Source organism: Cynocephalus volans, chromosome 5 (genome assembly GCF_027409185.1).
Source record: "Cynocephalus volans isolate mCynVol1 chromosome 5, mCynVol1.pri, whole genome shotgun sequence".
NCBI classification, from domain to species: domain Eukaryota; kingdom Metazoa; phylum Chordata; class Mammalia; order Dermoptera; family Cynocephalidae; genus Cynocephalus; species Cynocephalus volans.
Genome location: NC_084464.1, coordinates 83,820,605 through 83,844,247, shown reverse-complemented (window position 1 = coordinate 83,844,247; position 23,643 = coordinate 83,820,605). Strand labels below are relative to the sequence as shown.

The 23,643-nt window shown below is 32.6% G+C and overlaps 1 protein-coding gene across 3 annotated transcripts in view; it reads left to right on the top strand.

The window, feature by feature from the left end:
* The window catches only part of PHIP (pleckstrin homology domain interacting protein), a 126,553-nt gene that overhangs the window by 90,811 nt on the left and 12,099 nt on the right, over positions 1-23,643 (top strand). For all 3 annotated transcript variants that reach the window (XM_063096465.1, XM_063096464.1, XM_063096466.1), the window contains 12 exons: positions 2,855-2,974; positions 4,608-4,715; positions 5,278-5,402; positions 5,534-5,616; positions 7,452-7,563; positions 7,782-7,843; positions 10,021-10,176; positions 11,473-11,593; positions 14,769-14,894; positions 17,825-17,894; positions 18,222-18,272; positions 18,540-18,689. In XM_063096465.1, coding sequence (XP_062952535.1) covers positions 2,855-2,974; positions 4,608-4,715; positions 5,278-5,402; positions 5,534-5,616; positions 7,452-7,563; positions 7,782-7,843; positions 10,021-10,176; positions 11,473-11,593; positions 14,769-14,894; positions 17,825-17,894; positions 18,222-18,272; positions 18,540-18,689 — 1,284 coding nt within the window. The remainder of the gene's footprint in view (positions 1-2,854; positions 2,975-4,607; positions 4,716-5,277; positions 5,403-5,533; positions 5,617-7,451; positions 7,564-7,781; positions 7,844-10,020; positions 10,177-11,472; positions 11,594-14,768; positions 14,895-17,824; positions 17,895-18,221; positions 18,273-18,539; positions 18,690-23,643) is intronic.

Below are 23,643 nucleotides of genomic sequence, written 5' to 3'. Positions count from 1 at the left end.
CTTTTTCACATGCCTACCAGTGGATTTAACACTAGGTGGAATTGTTCTTGTTTCTTAGTCCTCTAGTTAACTCTCAAACACAGTAGTATGCTTAGTTGTAGAGTTGGAAAGCAACTGAGAGATCATTAAGTGTGAAAAAGTGAAAACATTTTCCATATGACTAATTCTTTTTGAATTAATTAAGCAAAAAAAGGGCAAATATATAAAATGATTATTAAAAATAGAATTTTCCAAAGATGTAGTAAAGTCATCTCAGGTGGTGTCATGTATATGTATATATCCCTATGCCATTAGGAGCACTGGAAACCAGGTCAATAAATATTTATCAGGTGCTTACAGTTTGTAAAGTAATACAATAGATAAAAAGAAGTATAAGACATAATTCTTATTCTAAAAATTATGTGTGACTAACAAGATGCTTAAATGCCCCAAGATAAAAATAGAGGAAATGCCACATAATTTAATAATATGTAAGTGCTAGATTAATTTTAGGGATAATAACTCAGAAACTAAATGGGAGCATCTTATATTAGGATTTCAGATAAGGTTTCCTAGAAGAAACAAGAGTTCAGCCAGGCCTAGAACCATTACCATGGATGAAAAGGAAAGAAATATAGCTTTAAAAAATAATAATAATAATAAATAAATAAATATATATATATATCAAATCATAAAGCCGGGAATTTTGAGGAATAGTCAATGCATTATAACTCTTAATGGCTGTAAGTATTAAGTGACACATCTGCTTTAACCAAAAATTCTATGTTCCCTAAGAATTATTGAAGAATAAAATTTGTCCTCATAATGATTCATGGCAATGCCAAAGTCTTACAGTTATAAATATGATTATTCCTGTTTAATACACATCTTACCTGTCTTTATGTAAGAGTTATCAGCTATCCCAGTCAACATAGATATTTTACTTATGGGGATATATACTTACCTAATGCAATTAATAGTACATTGAGGCTGGAGTTATGACTTTCCTTTTTTTTTTCTTTTTATCAATTAAAATGAAAGGAAACCTTTTTCAAACAAACTTTTGCTTAGAACCTTAATATATAGAACTGATAAAATTAGAGCTGATCTGAATAAAACACATGGAAATTCCTGAGTTGTAGAATCTGTGTGATATACCCATTGAATAGCACAGAGATTACTTAATAGTTTGTGGATCAAATAATTGGATATCATCTGACTTAATATCTCAAATATTACAAATTAAACTCATTTCCCAAGCTTTTCCTCAAACCTGCTCCACCCCAACCTTCCTCATCTCAGGGATGAAAACTATCTTTTAGTAGCTTGAACCAAAAAACCTGGAGTTTTTCTTAATTCCTCTTTTTCTATCATACTCTACATCCATTTCATTAGGGAATTCCTGTGGCTCTGTCTTCTAAATGGTATCCAGTACTTGACTGTTTTTCACCACTTCACTATCACATTGGAGTGAACCACCATGAACTGTTACTTAAATTACTGTAGTAGCCTCCCATCTGTTTTCCTGCTTGTACCCATTTCTCCCTAGGGTCTATTTCCTAAAGCGGAGGTTAACAAAAAACTTTTTCTGTAGAGGACCAGCTACTCTGCCATTGTAGCCTGAAAGGAGCCATAGACCAAACAAATGGGTATGGCTGAGTGCCAATAGAATTTGACTTATAAAAACTGTCTATAGGCTCTACTTGGACTGTGGAACATGAGTTGCCAATCCCTCTTCTGCCTAATATTCACCAGTGGATCCATCTCATACAGTAAATACCAAAGGCCTTTACCCCTCTTGCTGTCCATGATGAGAATGCCCCTAATGTGTTTGAGAAACAGCATGGTATAGTTAATAGGAAGAGGAAAATGAATATTGGGAAACAACTATAATAGTACCTGCTGCAAGTAGTGTTTTCTGATATCACATGATGGCATTGCTTCTTTTTAGTAAGCTTATATAAATTCATTGTGATAACTATCTTTTTTAAAAACACAACAGAATAAAATTTAGAAGTCTTACTGCACAAACACTAAACTTAAACATTTTTAATCAATTGCATAAAATTTCTCTACTTCTTCATAAGTAATATTAGGTTTCAAAGGCTCTTAGAAAGTCTGTTATTCTTAAGTCTAAGGTAACAACATCAAGACCGTTTGTTGCCACTTGTAGGTGACCAGCAAAGTTAAAAGCTTTTTCTCAGACATAGTTTTATTTTTATCCATGACAGTTAAAAAGTAAGGGAACTTGCTTGACAACATTTTGTTTGAAAACAACCTCAATTTTTTTGTTTGTTTGTTTTAGGAAGCTTAATGTGAGCCAAGAGTGTGAAATGGCTACTGTAAGAAAGAGAGAAGTGTTCTTGGGCTATGTAGAAGTATAATGCTCACCTCCTGGAAATAATTAGCCTTCTATATTTTGCACTCAACTCATCTGAGAATATCTTATTTAGTTTTTACTAACACACCATGACTAGAATTTCTTTTAAAAATTTGAGTATGTCTTGGTTTTTTATAAAGAATGTTTATAAAACTGTTAGTATTTTCGAAGGAAAGGAGACTATAAAAATAGAAGAATGTACTTTGGGGTTCATGGGGCTGTCTTTGTTACCTAGTTTTGTTGTGATTGTTGTTTGTGGGTTTTTGGTTTTGCTATATACTCTTTTATGCAGTGATTTGGAGAGATTGAGTAACTCTTGCCACTGCTGCCATTTTTCCAGAATAAGTTTTAGTGCTTAAGGATATATATTTTTTTTATACAAAGGTTCCCTTTCCCTTTCATTTAACTGCCTCTGTAGTTATTTTAAAGAGTGATTGGTGGATGAATGCTTTTATGATAATATTGATTTTACAATGTTCTAAACTTTAATCTTAGAGGTTGGCTGTGGGAGAACTAACTGAAAATGGTTTGACATTGGAAGAATGGTTGCCTTCAACATGGATTACAGATACTCTTCCCCGAAGATGTCCATTTGTGCCACAGATGGGTGATGAGGTACTTTTAAACTTAAGTTATCTTCTGTTTTTGTCAAGTAAATTTATACATTCTTTATAGCTCTTTAAACAGAATTCTAGAAGACTGTAACAGTTTCATAAAGTATTTCATTCTAGATGTTTGTCACTGTGTATCAAGAAGGTACAATTAGGAAGAAAGATCTAATGAGAATCTTTTGAGGCTACTGTAAATATTGTAATAGTAAATTTAAATATTATAAGAGGATAGAATTTTTGGCATTTTAAGAACTGGTATGTATTTTTTAATAAGAGTTTTATTGTCAGTTCTCTTTTTATAAATTAAAATATTCATTTTTCTGAGCTTAAGTTTTAAATATATAGCATAATAAAGGAAAACAAAATTTAGCACTTTATTTTTATTTAATTTTATTTTTGAAATGTATTTCATTTACTCATAGTGTTTATAATTTATTTGTTAGATCTTTAAAAAAACCTGTAATATTAAAATAAATATTACTTTATTTTTAGGAAAATGTTCAGAGTCTATGTTTCCTTATTTTATAAACAAATTTTAAAAGGCAGTGTTATCTAGTGTCCAACAGACTGAAAATAATAAATTAGGAATTAAAAATAGAGGCTTCTTTAGTAAAACACCCTAATCAGCAGTGGTTAATACATAATTTTTAAAAAAGGAAAACAAAAACTCTAATGCAAGAGTGACTCTAAAGAACAGTTAGACAATTCATTTAGAAACTCTACTTGCCTCAGAAAACTTGAAGACACAGAGCATTATGACATTGTTATTCAGTGATAATTCTAACAGATCCTGCAGCATTTAAGAAGAGGCTAAATTATATTTAATATATTATTTCAGGATGGCCAGAAAGTTTGTAATTCCTTATTGAGTGATTTCTTTTCAAAATGTTTAAGTTGTTTTTTTAGTTGATGGTGCTTATACAGGTAAATTCTCATTTTTCAGCACCATTTCTTCATTTGAAATACTAGACAACTAGAGTAATAATTATATCAGTGAATGGAATGAAAGTGTGTGGGATAATGGCCATCCCAAAATGTTACTAAGAACTATTAGTATTTTTTTTGACAAGCTCTTCTATTTCTAATAGTGGGAAGAGTACTTTGTATCAGGCTACTGTGTTCAAGTACTAGTTCTACAAGACAGTAGTCAAGAGTCACTTAAATTTGACCTTCATGAAATGAAGCTAACTATATGCTGTGCTGTCTTGTTAGGTTTTGTGTAAAGATCAAGTAAGATAAAATATATTTTTCATTTTAAAGTTTTGTGCATATATATACACCACTTGCAAAAAAGTAAGAACAAAAGTAAGTGAACAGTTAACTCATGACCCCTAGTAACAATTGACTTTATTAGACAGAATAGATTAACTTATTTTGAATCCAAGAATAAAAGGGTGAAACCAAAAAATAATGGCTCATCTTAGCTTCTACGTATATATACAAAGTAATATTACTTAGAACACTTTGGTTATGATTAAGTGACATTAGGACAACTTGAGGAATGAGTGTGGGGGATCAACATTAGAATTTCCATTAGCTCAAAGGACAAGATTTTCTTCTTAAAATTTTAGCTGATACCTTGCATCTTGGATTAAAGGAAACACATCTAGGTTTTTAAATTGTGACTTTCTTTTTAGGTTTATTATTTCCGACAAGGGCACGAAGCGTATGTTGAAATGGCCCGGAAAAATAAAATATATAGTATAAATCCCAAAAAACAGCCCTGGCATAAGATGGAACTACGGGTATGACATTGATTTATTATTTAATAGCCCACCCAAAAGATGTAATTATATATTATGGAGAAAATTGTATTGAGGGTTACTATTTTAAGTATAAGAAACATATCATGAAGATACCTTGTTTAATTGAAGCACAGAAACATAAGATTGACTGAATTTATATACTCCAATATGCTTTATATATGGGGTACAAAATTTAGTTATAGTGAAAATTAGATAACACTAATGTGTAAGGTAAACTTCATATTTGCAAATTCGAGTATTTCTAAGTTTATCAGTAGTAGTTCAAAATTATCTGGAAGTCTTTGGAACTGTGTTGGAAAACTCTTAGTAAAGATTTCTTTCTTTTTCTTTTTTTTAGTTTTTTAAAATTGCAGTATAACTTGCATACTATAAAGTACAAAAATCTTCAGCACACAGCTGAATGAGTATTTACATATACACACAGAGTAATTACCACACAGATCAAGATTAAAACCAAGAAATGTTTTCTTCTCTATATTTAGCAGTCCATTTTGTGGTTTATTTTGTAAAGATGGTTTCTTATTTTATGTATCTTTCTCAGGAACAAGAACTGATGAAAATAGTTGGCATAAAGTACGAAGTAGGATTACCTACCCTTTGCTGCCTTAAACTTGCTTTTCTAGACCCTGATACTGGTAAACTGACTGGCGGATCATTTACCATGAAGTAAGGACTATTGAAAGAGACAGTGGTTTCTTTGTATTGTAGATTGTTTTTCACAATTCAGATAAATTTGAACCTCTTTTAAATATTTTTAGGTATGTGACCTAATCACTTTATTTTTATCCTGTAATTAGATACCATGATATGCCTGATGTTATAGATTTCCTAGTCTTGAGACAACAATTTGACGACGCAAAATATAGGCGGTGGAATATAGGTGGGTGTAATTTATTCAGAAACCGTAGATGTTTGATACGTCTTTTTTCCTAATAAATGATTTACTATAAATTGCATCAATAGTAATTTTTACTTCAGTCTTTCCTTAGAAATGTTTTGAGGCTTACTCTGAATGGTGGACTCCATGAGTATTCTTTGCTTAACTTCACTGCTGTCATTCTACAGACCAGTTCTTCCTCTATAACATAAATGTCATCAGTTTGCATAGGGTCATAAGAAACAAGTCTGTGAAACTCATCATTATGTTTCCTGTAAAGTTGTGGTGGTGTCAAGAATGCTGTTTACTAAATTATATGGTAGCTCTCGCTAAGCTCAGTGTCACTAATAAGCATCAGAGGAACAATTAGAGAGTCTTCATTTTGTAATAGATCATATTTCCTTCTTAACATTGGCTATTAGAGTGCTTGAATCTAAATGTGGATACATACACACTCTCTCTCTCTCTGCATTTGTGTTCTATTAACTTAGTCCTGGCTCCAATTTTCTTTTTCCTCATATTTCTTTTACTTTGTTTTTCTGATTTTTAATTTGTTTTATGCTATGTGTCTTTGTAAACTTTTAAATCCTTTTTGGGTAAAAAATGAAAACAGGGCCGACCCCGTGGCGCACTCGGGAGAGTGCGGCGCTGGGAGCGCAGCAGCGCTCCCGCCGCGGGTTCGGATCCTATATAGGGATGGCCGGTGTGGTGCGCTCACTGGCTGAGCGCGGTGCGGCCTGTCACAAAAAAGACAAAAAAAAAAAATGAAAACAGAAATAAGTACTTTTCTCTTTATTAAAAGAAAATAAAACTGATTCAGAGTAGTTGCTGGCTTGATTAGTTTTTCTTTAATTGTGTGTTAAAAATGTAAAGAGTACCTTAATAGAAGGCATCACTCAAAAACAATGGTGAGGTAGACATCTCCCTTTCTATTGTGTAGATAATGAATATGAAGTTCAGAAATAACTAATTAATGTGTTCAAAGTAATACCAGATATGTTATTTGAACTCAAATCTTTCATCTCTGTGCTAGCCAGGAAAAAACTTATTAAGTACTGTGAATGCCAAGGAAGGGAGAAAGCATTACACAAAGAGAGTGACTTACAGTTTTCATATGACACAGAGTGAAGCTGAGAAAATTTAGACAAGAAAAGGCTATATAGCCTTTGTAGGTTATTTGGATATTTGGGAAAAGCAGTTTAAGTAATATGACAACAGCTGAGTGTAACTGGATAAAGAAAAGACACAAGGAGTGCTCTGTGTTTTACAAAGATTGGTTGTTTTTATTTTTGTTCCTTTTTTGTTTGTTTTTACAGGATAGGGAGAGTAAGTATATATGTATATATATCAAAATTAAGGGGTGATTGAGATGAAGGAAGGCAAGTTGGATTTTTTTGTGTTGTTTTTGGGCTGGAGTCATGATCGTTGGTTGGTTAGGGAAACCTCCCTACAGAAAGTAAGAAATTAGAGATAGACTATAAGTATTTGTTGAGCAGAAATGATCTAACTTTATTTTTATTTGATTGAAAAGTTTGCTTATAGTCCTAATGATGAACTTAAAATGCTAGATTCGTAAAAATGCTTAAGACAAAAGTGAATTTCTCCATAACTTAATGAAATCTAAGAAATAGGATTGGAAACTGATAGTCACACTTCAAGCATGCTTATTAATTACTTTTCCCCCTCAATATTGCTGACTTTACTTAATTATTTTTGAAAAGTGTAGGTCACTTTTTTTATAGGCAGTTTAAGTGCCTTAAAGGTATACTGTGTGAAAAAGTGGTAATAACAGCACTATTACATTTCAGAGTAATAGAATGACTTTTATTCTTGTCCAGGTGACCGTTTCAGATCAGTCATAGATGATGCCTGGTGGTTTGGAACAATTGAAAGCCAAGAACCTCTTCAACCTGAGTACCCTGATAGTTTGTTCCAGTGCTATAATGTTTGGTAAGGAAATATTTGTTGTATTTTAGTTCAGCCAGGCTTGCCTTGAATTTTTTTCCCATCTGTTAATAAAGAAATAAAGACACTTCTTTTAAACACTGAAGCAATTATTTTTAAAATGTGTTTTATGCAATTTGCAATATAATATTTAGATTTTTAAATATTTTTATAATATAATATTTTATAACATATTTTTATTAATATTTTTATCTTCCTTTAAGCTGGGACAATGGAGATACAGAAAAGATGAGTCCTTGGGATATGGAGCTCATACCTAATAACGGTAAGTGTATGTGAGGCCTTGTGTCTGCAGTATGGAGTTAATTTCTTAAGAAATCTGATTTGCTAACTTGCTACCACATATGGTGGTTGTGAGGATCAAACAAAATATTTATTCAGCAAATATTTATTGTATACCTACTGTTGATCCCAGAGGGTAGAGTAGGCTCAGCAGTGAACAAGATAGACATTATCCTTGCTTACTTGGAATTTATAGTTAAATAGGGAAGATTGAAATTAATTTATTACAGCAGAATATGAAAGTATTTTGGTAATTATTATTTAACCCTAGAAAGCAAAGTTTGGGGAGCAAAGACACTTTTTCTAAACTGCAGTAGAATACTTAGAGTATAACATAATAGTTAAGAGGCCAGGCTTTTGAAGGAGACAGATACAGTCATATCCTGACTCTGCCATTTTCTATGTGATCTTAGTATGTTCCATAAAGTCTTCAAACACCAGATTCTTAGGACTCAGCCTTTGAAGTTATCTAAACTAATACCTTCCTTATAAGGCTGCTTTGAGAATTAAATGACATCATGTGTGTAAAGTGCTTAATATAGAGCCTGATGCACGTAAGAGCTCAATGAAGAGGTAGTCATAATTAATAATAGTAGTAACTGTCATCTTGCATGTGGCCTGGTACACTCAGGATTTGGGAGTTAGCCCTAGGCAGTGAATGTGACATCTTGATATTCGGAAAAGGTCAATGAGACAAGCCTGGAGATTACATTTTCTTGCTACCTCATTGCCCATTTTTGTTTCAGTTTTTTTAAAAATATGATACATACACACAATTATATATGCCTAAAAAGAAAAGACTATATTCTGGATTATTAATAATGCTTAATTATAGAGGGGATTATGTGGACTTCATAAATTATCTTTTATATTCTATATTGTTTGATTATTTAAAAAACAATATGTTACTTTTGCTATCAGATAAAAAGGAAAAATCTTTAAAACAAAAGGAAAAATATCTGATTTGTAACATAGTAGAAACAATCAATTATAAATGGAGTTGCTCAATAGTTATTGTAATCTAAGAAGTCAGAGAAAAGATAACTTCGAGAAAATAAACCTAATCTGATAAACCTTAGAAGTGAGAAAAGGGTTATGTCGATAATTGTCTAAGATTAGTTCTTTGCAGAAATTATACTTTAAAAATTTAATACCAATAATGTTTTTTCATCTCACTGCTAAATTAGAGCTGTTTAAGATTACAAAATATCTTAATGAGTTTGTGACAATGTTATATGGCATGTCTTCTGGTTTTGTTTTTCTCCTTTGTGAAAGTTTGAATTTGAAGTCACATTGGACTGTTGTGAATATGAGAGAAATTTACCTAATTGGTGTTGTAATGCCTAGGGTATTTTAAAAAATGAATTAGTAATACTAATTTACTAGTTTGTTTCCTATCTAAATATATCTGCAGTGGGTGGGATTTTTGTTGTTTTTGTTCTGTTTGGATACACATACATACGTACCCATAGAGTTTTAAGTGTATTTTGTGAAGAAGAATTTTGATAGTACACGAACAGTGGCATATTTCCCAGTGTATCTCAATGAAATCTAGTCTGAAGGAAAAATTAGCTGGTACATTTGTAGATTTTGTGTCACCACCACTCTCTAATGATTCTGCTAGCTAAAATGTTAAAGATTCAGAAAGCATACTTTCATCATTTAAGTGCAACAAGCAAAAGAATCATCTGTTAGTATACATGATTCTTACTGTTTCTACATTAAAAAATTGAGGCTTTCATTGAAGTATTCCTGAAAAATGCCACTTTAGTTCAGTTTCACCTTTTGTATGTTTTATCAAAGTAAATATGGCAATGAAATTATGAAATGATTCAGAAAACTTTGAAATTCACATCATTTTATAGAAATGATTTCTCCTTTATCTGTAACTTGATAATAGAGTGAGTTTTCAGGTATAATTTTGGAGCAGTAATTAGATCATCTAGAGAATTATTTATGTTTATTTTCTTTTTAAAAAGTAATTTAAATTTTATTGACCTTTACAATATACTTTTCTCTATGAATATAACAAATATATTTACCAAATCTGTATGAAATGATAATTTTGTGACAATATCAATTTTATGTGCTCAAGCTAACCTAAATATTAATAAATTACCATATATTTTGCTTATCTGCTTTTCTGTCTGTGTATTTCAGCTGTATTTCCTGAAGAGCTAGGTACCAGTGTTCCTTTAACTGATGTTGAATGCAGATCATTAATCTATAAACCTCTTGATGGAGAATGGGGTACTAATCCCAGGGATGAAGAATGTGAAAGAATTGTTGCAGGAATAAACCAGTTGATGACATTAGGTAAATAATAATAATAACAACACGTGAGTATAGAAAAAGCTGGCAGAAAGCAGAGGAAAAATACTATTATTGAACAAAAAATTTTTTTCCCCACAATATCGTGAGTCAGTGGTTTTCAAACGTTTTTAAGTAGAATCTCTTTTGAATAAGATCTTACACAGGACTTAAATATCTAAAACAGTTATAAATAGGGTTATTCTACCTCAATTCAGAGTGGGGGCCTCGCAGAAATGCCAAAGTTATCTCCGAAAAGTCTGGGTTCTTCACAACCCAATATGAAAACTCTTGACATATTTCAGCTAAAATGATGTAAATTGGAGGTGGAGAAGGGTTGAAAGCTCAGTTATGATTATATGGATAGCTATACCAGCTTCTCCCATGTTTACACACATATACTGAAGAGAATCTTTTTAAGGGGAGAAGAGAATGTGTATGAACTGCTTTTGCTATTAAAAAAAAGAAGAAAACAGTGATCACAAAAAACTTGATTATCTAAAGTCTGGGCTTCCTCAATAACTCTAGACTAGTGTGGTGCTTTGTAGCAACCCATTATGTCAGTAAGGAATCAGCTTCAAATAGTCTAGAGAGAAATTAACATGAATAAGAGGAGCTGAAGAAACTGGAGACACAGATTGGAGGATTTTTAAGTCCTAAATCTTTTATCAAATGGCAACACTTTGTAAAAATAGCCTCATAAATACTATCTTAAATAACTTTGGCAGTATTTCAGGATATAATATAGTCTAATATGTGAATGAGCAAAAATATGGGGAGTGATCTTAACTAGGTTCTAGTTTTTGCTCTACCAGCGTACCGTGTGCAGTGAAGTCAGTGATATTGAGTCAACTTCTGGATCTGTTTCCTTTTCTCTGTTTGCCTGCTATTTCACAGAATAATGTTATAAAGATGAGATAAACTGATAAGTTTTGGAGAAGGTAAAAGGTTACATTTGACTGCAGTTAATGATAGAATGGCTTTGTTGAAAAGATCCAGGGATGGCTAGCTATCAGTTATGGAAATGTATGTGTATGTTCTTAATAGGCTAGATTTAGATACTTGTCATTTCTTTCTCCTAGTAAATCTATGAATAAAAAATATTCCTAGAATTTTGCAATGTAAATGTGGACATAATAAAAAGTGAGACTCTTTTATGTCAACTAAACTATATAGTTTTATGAAAAGACAGTGGCAGACTAATGGTTATGTAGATTAGGACATATTAAGTCTTAATTCAAACAATTCTCCTTGAGTTATTTTAAGCATACAAAAATAAATTTACAAACTTATTTATTTTAGATATTGCTTCAGCATTTGTTGCCCCTGTGGATCTGCAAGCCTATCCCATGTATTGCACGGTGGTGGCATATCCAACGGATTTAAGTACAATTAAGCAAAGACTGGAAAACAGGTTTTACAGGTTAGAACCATTTGATGTAGCTACTACCAAAGGAAAGCTAAATGATTCTTTCACCCATTTACTGATCTTCTTTCTATAGCAATGTTCCTCAACTTTATGTATATGTGAATGCACATGCAAATCACCTGGGTATCATGTTAAAATGTAGGATCTGATTCAGTAGGTTTGGAGTAGGGCCTGAAATTCTGCATTTCTAACAAGTTCCCAGTAATGATGATGGTCTATAGACCACACTTGGAATACAATTCCTGAATACAGTTTTTCCTAGATGCTGATATGATTTTATGTTCACTATTTTCATATTGTAATTTATAGAAGCAAGCCAAAGTATTTAATTTTCTCTTAGATAACATACTAAAATATTTGTTTGCTCATGGATTTTTCTTAAAATAATGTCAAAAATTAAGTATTTTGTTCTTATTTTGCTTATATTAAGTTTATGAATACTTATAAAAAGGTGAAATTAGAAAAGACTCAGAGCATTTTGCACAGTTGTAGGTTTGTGTGTAATAGATCTACAGTTAAAAAACCAGACATAATTCTAGTTAATTTGCATCTTCTAGTTAACAGTTTTGATGAACATTGAGTTCTTAATCTTAGACAGGCTTCGTGGGCTTATTCCCTAAAATGTTTTGTGAGATAATAAGTATAAATCTATAGTTTTCACATAATGAAATTGTATTTTTTGTTTTAATTTTTCTTACATGATTTCTTCGCAGGCTAACAGTATTGTGATTTTTATAATAGTGCATTAAAATATTTTGTGACTAATTTTATATTACTCCAGTCCTATCCATTATTCTTCATTTTAACCTATTGAAATTTTTATTTATATTTTGTACTCACGTTTTTCTGTATAAAATGTGCCCTTGGTACTTTTATTACTTACATTATATTTATATACCTGGCACTGAAAACACCATTTGTTATTCCTTACTAACAAAGGGTTTCTCAACAGCAGCATTACTGACATTTGGAGATAGGAAATTCTTCATTGTTAGGGACTCTAACCACTAGATGCCAATAGCAGTCCCCTAGTTGTGAGAACCAAAAATGTATCCAGACATTGCCAAATGTCTCCCAGGGGGGCAGAATCACCCTGGTTGAGAACCACTAGAATAAAGAAAACCAAGATATTAGACTTCAGGTTCTAAAGATTTCTCTGATCTTGTTAGGTGTACTTGCTATTGCTTCACTCATATTTGTCAAAAGCTTAAAAATGAGGAAGAAATCCACTATGATACCCGGCCATCCTACCCTCAAAGTATACCTCTTTAAGTCTTTTAGTGCCACATGTTAGAAGTTTAAGAGAAAAAATGGAGAAGAAATTCTTAACTACATTATTCTTTCTCTCCCTAGACCCCTAAACTGCTAAAGATTAGGAGTTATACGTAGTGCTTCAGAGATGGAACAAGACATGGGAGGATGAGAGGGAGAGAAATAATTGTTCCTATATACTGTTGTTGGACTCGAGCTGGAAAGATAAGCTGCTAGCATCTCCCACTATTGTAAATATACTTTCTCACAGACAAACTGCTCAACATAATTGCCACAGTGTGCTATACAAACTGTCCCCAACTTAGGATGGTTCAACTTGCGATTTTTCAACGTTGCTGTAGTACAAATATGTATTCAGTATAAATCATTCTTCGAATTTGAATTTTGATCTTTTCCTGGGCTAGGCTAGCAATGTGCTGTGCAATATTCTCTCTTGATGCTGGGCAGGGAGCTGCAGCTCCCAGTCAGCCACACAATCATGAGGGTCATCAACCGATACTCTACACTATACTATGTTGCCAGATGATTTTGCACACCTGTAGGTTAATGTAAGTGTTCTTAGCATGTTTAAGGTAGGCCAGGCTAAGCTGTGATGTAGGTTGGGTTATATTAAATGCATTTTCACCTTAGAATATTTTCAATTTACGATTGTTTTTAGGATCTTTTCAATTTATGATGGATTTATCAGAACATTTCCCCATCATAAGTGAAGGAGCATCTGGATTTCAAGATACATTGTAGCTTAAATAGGCTTTTTTGGCATTAGCCTAGCTTTTAACCAATTTACGAAAAAACCCAAAAACTTTTGAAACACAGTACTTATAATTTATAAATTGCCTATTTTCCAACCTGATAATATAGTTATAAGTCTGAGGTATGTTGTTATTTAGTACAATGATGCTTTTACATGCTTTTCACTCTTTAAAACTTTTTTTGCTTCCCCCTTTACTCATTGGCTTCATATTTCTTACAGTTTATGGTTTTCCTTTCTGATACTTCTAGTTTAGCCTCTTTTAACTACTGCTATCAGTTTGCCCTGCTGGTATATTTAATGCCTTATTTTATACACAATTTTCTATATGGTACACTGAAGATATCTCTGATTCCATTATTAGAATGAGTCTCATGAATCTATTTAAAGTGCACAGAAGTTTTTCTGAATGCTTCTATATCCACAATAATATGTGCTTTTTAAATTCCATTAATTGTATTTTTGTTCACAAATCAGCAAGATTTTCTAAGTTGTTTTCATTATTGTTTTAAGTTTGGCCACATATTGGATAATATTCTCATAAGTTGTCTTTGGATTTTTCTTTACTATCAGAAATAAAATTACAGAACACGAGAATTTATTTTAGCATTGTCAATTAAGGGTTCAAAAAATAATTCTCATTTAGTTAGGTTTCTTGGTAAACCAACACACCATGTTTTTATATTTTCATATCTTATAAGCAGGCTATCAGTTAACTTTTATTTCTGTCATTTGATTATCAGTAATATAATTAGATTAAAATTGCTTGTTTCCTTTTTCGTATAGAAGTCAGAGGTGTTTATTATTAAAAAGTGGTATCATACATTACAGAAATATGTAAAGCAAAAACTAAAAACTCCTCTCTTTGTCTTTTCCTGCCACTCCCCTTATAGACATTCTCCCTCCCAAAAAGAAGTCATTGTTAATAGTTCCGTGTGTGTCATTCCATACATAGTCTGTGCAAATACAGAGTTTTTTCCCTAACACAAATGGGGTAATGCTTTTTAAAAAATAGCTTTAAAGGTGTGGGTTTTATGATTGATTTAAGACTGAAATTAAAAAGTCAGAATGTCTCAGTTTTAAATTGTGTGCACATATTTCTAAATATAGTGACGTTGAGACTTCAGTATTTTGTTTTTTTCAAAGGCGGATTTCTTCCCTCATGTGGGAAGTTCGATATATAGAGCATAATACGCGAACGTTTAATGAGCCTGGAAGCCCTATTGTGAAATCTGCTAAATTTGTGACTGATCTTCTTCTACATTTTATAAAGTAAGTTATTTTTCCATGCTTAATTATAATAGTTGTAATAATTACTGGCACTTTAATATTTTAAAATGTAAAACAACTAAACATGTGAAATGTAAAATACAATCATTTTTGTTATACGTAGTATCACATGCTGTCACATAAACAGAGTTCCTTTCAAAATAGAAAGTATCACATGCTGTCACATAAACAGAGTTCCTTTCAAAATAGAAAGCATATTATGTTTGTGTCTGAAGAAGAAACATTTAGTTCATTGGCTAATATTAGTTTTACAGTCATTAAAATTACATTACAGTTGGGTTCTACAGTTTAAATAAAAAACATGGATCCTTTTCTTGTTCCAACTGTTGGACGATAATAGTAATAGTAAAGGTTTATTGAGCATGTATTGCTTTACCTACATTAGCTCTTCTAAACCAAATAACAATCTTACAAATGGGTAGAGATCATTATCTGGAATTTCCAGTTGAGGAAACTAAGTCTTTTAATGGTAAACTTGTCAAAGGTTGCTTAGTAAATGAAGGTCAGCCATCTGATTTGAAAAATTTTTCACCTTAACATTATATTGTCCCTGTCAAGTTTATGAACAAGTTTTTAAGTATTTCAGTAGGAAACTGAATTTAACTTTAAAAATTCGTCTCCCTCACAGTCAAATTTACTTCCTCAGTCACTGATCCCATAACAAGAGTGGTAACTACAATTTATTAAGGCAGAAGCAGTATTTTGTGTAGCCTTAGGATGAATTGAGGATTCTAAATTGAAGCCAGAGAAATATATCATGTATTTTGAACAAAAGAGTGCTCTCATTTAATATTAATGTTATTATTTATATTGGATATTTTTTTCTGGTTAAGAAGAGGTAACTATTTCAAAAACTTACTCAGCTGTCATCAGCTTTCATTTTCATAAAGAGATTATTCAGGCTTATTTAAAAAAAAAAAAAAACAACAAATAAACATATCCAGCTTCCTTCTCATTACTGAGCATAGTCTTAATCTTAGGGTCCCTTTTCCTAGGGATTAGTTTGTGGTTTTTGCTAAGGAATACAGGTAATTTCACTATAAGAAAACACCAAACAAAATTAGTAAGATAAATTTTGTGCCTTTCTCTACCTTTTGCTTTCCAAATGGTTTTGGGGGCTATTATCACTGCTTTTCCTTTTATTCAGTGAAATTGGTAATTAAACATTAATTATCCTTTGAGAGCTCTTCTGTAATTTTATAAGTGTTATAACTGTGTATGTACATCTTTTTTCAAAGAGATATGAATCAATAGGTTCACATGATCTAGTAATATTCATATTCCAGTGAAATAATTTAGATGAGAATTATTTTTACATTTGGAATAGCCTACGAAATGCATTTCTTTGAAATAGTTACTTTAAAATGCTTTTGAAATGCAGATTAATGTGATATTTAAAGCATTTATATTATATATCTGTTAAAATAAATCCCTGGCATTGATAGATGGATATAATTTGTTAAAAACTATTTTTAGCTGACAGTAATTTTCAGGAAATTTTGATTGTTAATTCCTTGAAATTTTGATTATTGTACTTTTTAATTGAGTTGGCAAAATTTTAAGCGATATATACAAAGTAATATACTAGGTAGATACTTAGAGATAGAAATAACAATATTTTTACCCTTTTAATACAGTTTCGTAGAATAGATAAATTTGTAAGTAACCATAATATAAGGAAAACTGTGATAAGTAACAAGAGAATTATATGAAAGTTTAGGTGAGGATAGGGTCACTTCTAACTGTGATGGTGGGAGTTCAATAAAGATAAAGGGGAAAAAGTATGTTAAGACATTATGGATAAGGCAGATATTGATGGATTCAGGAGAGATAAGGTGAAAGGAAAGCCATTCCAGGAATGAGTATCATGAGATAAGAAAGTTAAAAGTTATTAAGGGTAATTTAAACTATAATTTAAATTGGCTGAAGTAGAGTGCACATGAGTGGAAGTCATAGGGATACAACGCTATAAATTTGAGTTAGAACCAGATCATGGAGGGCCCTGAGTGCCAATCTAAGACGCTAGACTTTTGAAATATGAGCTCTGGAAGCAAAAGGCTGTTGAAAGTATTTTAACATGAGAATAACATGTTTACGCTATTCCTTAAAAATATTAATTTGACTGCAATGTCAGATATTAATTTATAGAGAAGAGCCAAAAGCATAAATAGCACATTGGCTGCTACAATTGATCAGGTAAGACACGATGAAGGCTTAATTTATAGAAGTGAGAAAAGAGCAGATGCCAAGAGATTTTGAGGATAGAATTACTGATTGGGTTTATAAGGAAACAAGGGAAGGAATAGTGAAAACCAAGATTTCCATTACCATAAGAATGGTATGCTGTTAACAAAAAGAAAAAAATAGAAAAAGGAGGAAGAGTATCTGGGGAGTAGCAGTTAGGTTTAGATGTGGAATTTCAGGTGATGGTAGGATGCTCAGGAGAAGGGTCAGGACAAATAATAGGAATTTGGAATTCATTAACACACATGAACTGCAGATATATAAGGTTATCGGAGCAAAAGGTATACTGTCAAGAAGAGATAACTGAGGACAAAATTTAGGGAATACCTATATTTAAGAATGAAGGAAAGAAGGAATTGGAAGACAGGAGGTATATTAACTTTCCCTTGAAGACTGAGGCATGAAGAATGCATCCTGGCACAGCAGTAACCCGAGCAAACACTGGGAGGTAAGAATTGTGTTTGGTGTAGTAAAATAGGCCAGATTAGAGGCTCTACATAGAGTGGAGGGGGCAGGGTTAAACGTGTGTGCATATGGCATTGGAGTCAACCAATGGAGAAAGCCTGTAGATTCAACTTTTAAAGTCTGGTTGTCGGAACAGATTTTAAAGGGAAAAAAAATCTCATATCTCTAATCTTATATATTAAAATTTCCTTCTTGGTATTCAGGGATCAAACTTGTTATAACATAATTCCACTTTACAATTCAATGAAGAAGAAAGTTTTGTCTGACTCTGAGGTATGTAATATTTCATTATGATTACTGTGTTGGTATTCTGTGCATAAAAAATTTACACATTGTAGTTTTCAGGTAAAAGCTGTTATGAAAATTATTTTTTGTGCACTGCTGTAGTTAACTTTTTTAAAAAAGTGATATTCAGAATTTTCTTGTTACAGTTAGAAAAACTTTTTAAGCAGGGGGAGTCTTTTTAATGAGTCAGTAAAGTGCCCCAGCATATATATTATGGGTTTTCCCAAGTGTAAAGGAAATAATTGCTAATTATACAACTACAGAGTATAATGAAATCTAGAATGTTTTGTGAATCTGATAATTCTTGCTTCAAAGGAAGAAGAGAAAGATGCTGATGTGCCAGGAACTTCTACCCGAAAAAGGAAGGTAACACAGTTTTCGTTTTAGCAAAAGTGCTTTATATGAATTTAAATGTATTAAGAGCTGTTTTTACTCTTAACATTTTTAAAGACATTAAAAATTACTTCTAAATCAGTTTCAGTCATAAAATGCATGGTTTTTAGACCTAGGTGAATGATATTTTCTTTTATTTGAATTACTGTATATTACCTAATTATCTAAGACTGCATTAAAAATACAAATTTTATTGTGCAAGTGCTATTTTATTAATATATTTGAACATTTTTATTTCAGGACCATCAGCCTAGAAGAAGATTACGTAATAGAGCTCAGTCTTATGATATTCAAGCATGGAAGAAACAATGTCAAGAATTGTTAAATCTCATATTTCAATGTGAAGATTCAGAGCCTTTCCGCCAGCCAGTAGATCTCCTTGAATATCCAGTAAGCATTTTTGAAGATATTTTCTTTACCTGTCAGTTTGGTACATATCTTATACATGACAGTTGGCTGTTTAAGTTATTTTTTTTATGATTATAGCTTATTTCTTTATTATTTCATAAATGTTCTCATTATCCACTTGGTTATATAGAGAATCTGAGTTGAGTAGTATGGTAAAATGGGAGGAATTAAGATTACAAAGAATTGAGTTACAGTTCTAGCTCCTCTTCCCTTACCAGCTCTCCATCTTTGAGCAAGTCACTTAGTTTTCCCATCTGAATATTTTTTTTTACTATTTCTTTTCTTCCCCACACAAATTCCATGAATTTATTTTGCAATCGTTTAGGAAACAAGAATAATAATACCTACTTCTTACAGGGTTATGGAGATGAAATAGGAATACATAAAAATAGTTTTTAAATGCTGAAGCATTATACAAATGTAAGGTGGCATTATTATATATATTTAAGTTATGCTAGTTTATGATCTTTCTGGAATACATGGTAAAAAGAGTTGAGTGAACATGATTCAAGTATTTGTTTTTTCAAGCAGTCTTAGCAATCTCAATTTAGCTTAAAGTGATTTTTTTATTCCTTGAAAGGTGGTACAATTCAGATAACATTCATAGTTTCAAGTGAAAATAAAAAATGTTTTGTAAGGCATCGTGATCTAGGTGTGGTACCATCCTACTTCAGTATCTGTTTTTTACATATGTGTCCTAACTTGCAATGGTGAAAATAGAGATTTCATCAATAGTTAAATATCATAAAATGATGTTTTTCTTTTCATTCAAAAAACCCAGAATCATGGACTCTTACATGTGGCAGAGAAATCTTTATTTCCACCAGTGTGTTAAATTGGGCTAATTTGAATATTACCTTCCAAAAAAACCCTAGAAGAACTGAGCTGATGTTATACTGCTCTGGTGTTCAGTTCTCTTTGTTTTTGGAAGTTGTAGATTTTCCCTTGTTTCTTGTAAGCTCAGCTAAGTATTTTTTAAAGTTGTTCATTTATCCATTGCTTTATAGATGTTTGTATTCTGAGCTTTTCCCAGAGAAGAAGAGTTAGAAATAAGCCTTAATGTTTAGCTTCTAGAGGCACAAGTATTAACACTGTGCTGAGGAAAGTGAGGCCTTGGGCCATGGTGAGGAAGGCATTTGGAACTGAGACCTCACCCTAAACCAGGACTGTTGAAGTACTGTACCCTGAATGAAAAGAATAGAATAATTCCTTCTATAAGGAAGAATGTCTTTCCCAGTGGCTGTGGTGTCAGAGGAGAGAAATATCCTTGAGCTTATGTTATGCATGGATTTAGAATCCAAATTTATGCTACCATCTTTGTATAGAAGTCCATTATGGGAAAAAAACAATCCCTACTGAAGATGAACTAGTGATTTTAAAAAAAAAAAAAATTAGCAATTCTGTGAGGGAGTTATTCACCATATATGACAACAGAAACAACAAACAGAATTATCACCCTGTCCCCCAAAACTTGAGATAGTAGATTATTCTGAAATACTATAGTTCATCAAAAAGAGAGAGAGACACTATTCACTGTAAGATGATTGTCACAGTGTACCACCGAGAAAAAGAATGCTGCCAGTTAAACTTTGATATCATCTTGGTTAAGAGGATAAATTAAGGAATAAGAAGCATAAGGGAAAAAGACATTATTTGAGGGGGAAAGAAGGTAAGACATATTAAAACAAAACCAGCTAAATAGAATTCTAAGAATGAAATGTAATATCACATAAACTTATTCAGCAGTTATTTTAATCCGTTTTGGGTTGCTGTAACAGAAATACCTGAGACTGGGTAATTTATAAAGAACCTTACAGTTCTGGGACAGCTGCATCTGGCATGGGCCTCAGGCTGCTTCTACTCATGGCGGAAAAGCAGCAGTCAGCCAGCGGGTAAAAGCAGATCACATGGCAAGAGAGGAAGCAAGAGAGAGAGAGAGAGAGGAGGTGCCAGGGTCCTATAAACAACCAACTCTCATGGGAACTAATAGAGCAAGAACTCTCTCATTACTCCCTCCTCCCCCAGGGAGAGCATTAATCTATTCATAAGGGATCCGCCCCCATGACTCAATCAGTTTCCAACACTGCCACATTGGGGATCAAAATTCCACATGAGTTTTGGATGGGACAACACATCAAACTCCATCAGCAGCATTAAAAACAGATTAGATCTCTGAAAAGAAAGTTAGTGCAAAGATCTAAAGAAATTATACAGAATGCTATACACAAAGAGATAAAGAGATAAAATGTCTGAAAGAGAGATTAAGAGGTAAGGTAGATAGAATGAGAAGGTCCAAAATATATCCAAACAAATTCAGTGGGAGAGAATAGGGCAATATTTGAGGATCTAATGGCTGAGAATTTTCTAGGTTTGATAAACATTTGAAAAGTATGATTTCTGTGCAAGATACATAAGAAAAAATCATTACCTAGAATAATAGTGAAGAATCAAAACTTCAAAGACAAAAAGAAAAATGTTAAAACAGTCATGGAAGAGGCTTGAGACTGCTCCAACCACTCATTTTATTGATGTGGAACTGAGGCTTAGCTCTCCAAGACAGGTAGCTATTTATTGACAGTTCTAGAGCAAGAACTCATACCCTTATACTACTATATGTGATAATAAGCAAATGAATTTTTATATAAAGAAAGTAGATTACTTTTCAAACTTAGGGCAGAAATATATAAGAATGCAGTCATCTCTTAAGTATTGAAAATAGTGAGAACAATATTTAGCAAATGTTTAGAACCTGTCCTTCTAGCTAAGAGTGTTAGCAGACAAAAAGTCGCAAAAGCAAGAAAAAAGTTTAATTTAATCTCTTCCTTTTTGTGTTACTCCCTATGGAGGTGTGTTGTTTTTTACTGTCACACAGGATAAGAGAAAAACTTTGGATAACCTGCTTTATATACTTCAGAATTAGCTATAAGTTGACTATCAGCCTTATTTTAATGGACTATTTAAGGCAGATAATGCTCATTATACTTTAGCTTTTGTATGAAAATTTTAGTTCACGTTTTGAGTTTAATAAAATATTCAAAGCAAGATGTTAAAAATTAAACTTTTTGGTGGAAAGTAACATGCTAAATATTCTACCTCATTCATTTATTCAGCAGAGTTATTTTGAGCATCTACCATGTATTATACTTAATGATTGAAGCTCAAGATGTGGACTAGGAAAAATTAAATGTTCTACATAAATACATTTTACATTTAACCAAAATTTTGTAAAACATTTAAAAAAATTTGTAGCATTTTTATATTTTCCCCAAATCTACAAAGTTCACGAAGTCAATAATGCCATAAAATTCGATATCCAAATAATTAAAGACTATGTCAAAGTGGTTACCTTTAGAAGGTGGAGAGGCTAGATACTGTTCAGCTGGTTTTACCATCACATAAAGCAGTTTTGTGGCTACCTTTTTTTCCTTTTTTGCAACTGTCTTAGGAATCTGGGATGCAGCCTTCGGAATATCTTTTTTAAAATGACAGTCTTCCAATAGTGGTGAATTTAATTTCTGTAAATAGCAGAATCATTTAGACCAGTTTTGTTATATTAGGTAGACTGAACCATACAATACACTGTTTTTGCCTAAATCAAAATTTTACTGAAAGTTACTACCTCTGATATTGTTGTGTGGCTTTATAAAGTGGCTGTGAAGTCATTTAGAGTTTAGACATTTCAAAAATGTTTTGGTCAAAGGCAGTGTAATTAGACTTCTGCTTCTGGGAAGATGGAGTAGACATACTTTTCCTATTTCTCCTTCTAAGTAGAACTTAAATTTGTGGACGTTATATATAAAACAAACAAAATTTCAAAAGGTGAAGACAAGACAGACAGACTGGGGACCTCAGGACCAACACAGTAGTAAGTTTCCTGGGTTTGTTTTTGCCTTATATATCCCATTCTGAATACAGGAGAAGCCATCAACCTAGAAATGCCAATGAACACTGACTAAAAAAAACCCTAAGAAAAGCCTGCTCTTTCTAGCCAGAAAACCAGGAAAGGGGCAGCCTAGCAGCAACACAGAAAACTTATAGGCAATACTGCTCTACTCCAGCCAAATACTACAGAAAAATCTGTGGTCCCACCCCTTTCCCACCAGTGAATGCCAGTAGAGAACCACCCTCATTTCCCTTAAATACCAGTGGAGACCACAAGGGGAGCCTGGACTTCTACCGCTACCTGGCAATAATGAGGTAACCCTTCCCCCATCTTACTGGGGTGGTATTGTTGAAGGCCTAGTGGACAGTCAGGACTTTTCACCACTTGTCAGTGATAATAAAACCACCACCAATAGTGTCAGTGTAGGCCATTTAGGGAATAGTAACAAGGCACTACCCGCTCCCAGTCTAGGTGGTGTCAATGGAAGCTTAAAGAATCTGTATTCCCATCCCTTCCCAGCAGTAACAAGGAGATCCTCCCCACTCCTTGGGTAACTTGCACCCCCACCTGGGGTAACAAGGCAATACCCTGCCCACCCATCACCTCCAAAGTGGTGTCAGAGGAGGCCTGCTAAGACACAAGATTTTTAAAAGATCCATTCTCACACCCCAAATGTGCAGGTTTCAATTGAAAATCACTTACACCAAGAACTAGGAAGATCTCAACCTGCATGAAAAAAGGCAATCAACAGATGCCAACATGAAGATGACACAGATGTTAGGATTATCTGACAAGGATTTTTAAATAGCATCATAAAAGTGCTTAAGCAGTTAAAAGCATACTTGAAACAAATGAAAAAAATGGAAGGTTTCAACAAGGAAATAGAGGAACTGAATGGAAATAGAACAAATTAACTCAGTACAGAGAACAGAGAAAAGAATCAGTGAACTTAAAGATTTAAAAAATGGGAAGGGAGGAGAAATTTCTATACTTCACTTGAATTGGTAAAATATACATTTTGCTTCAGTTAAACATAGTTTTGAAAATTATGCT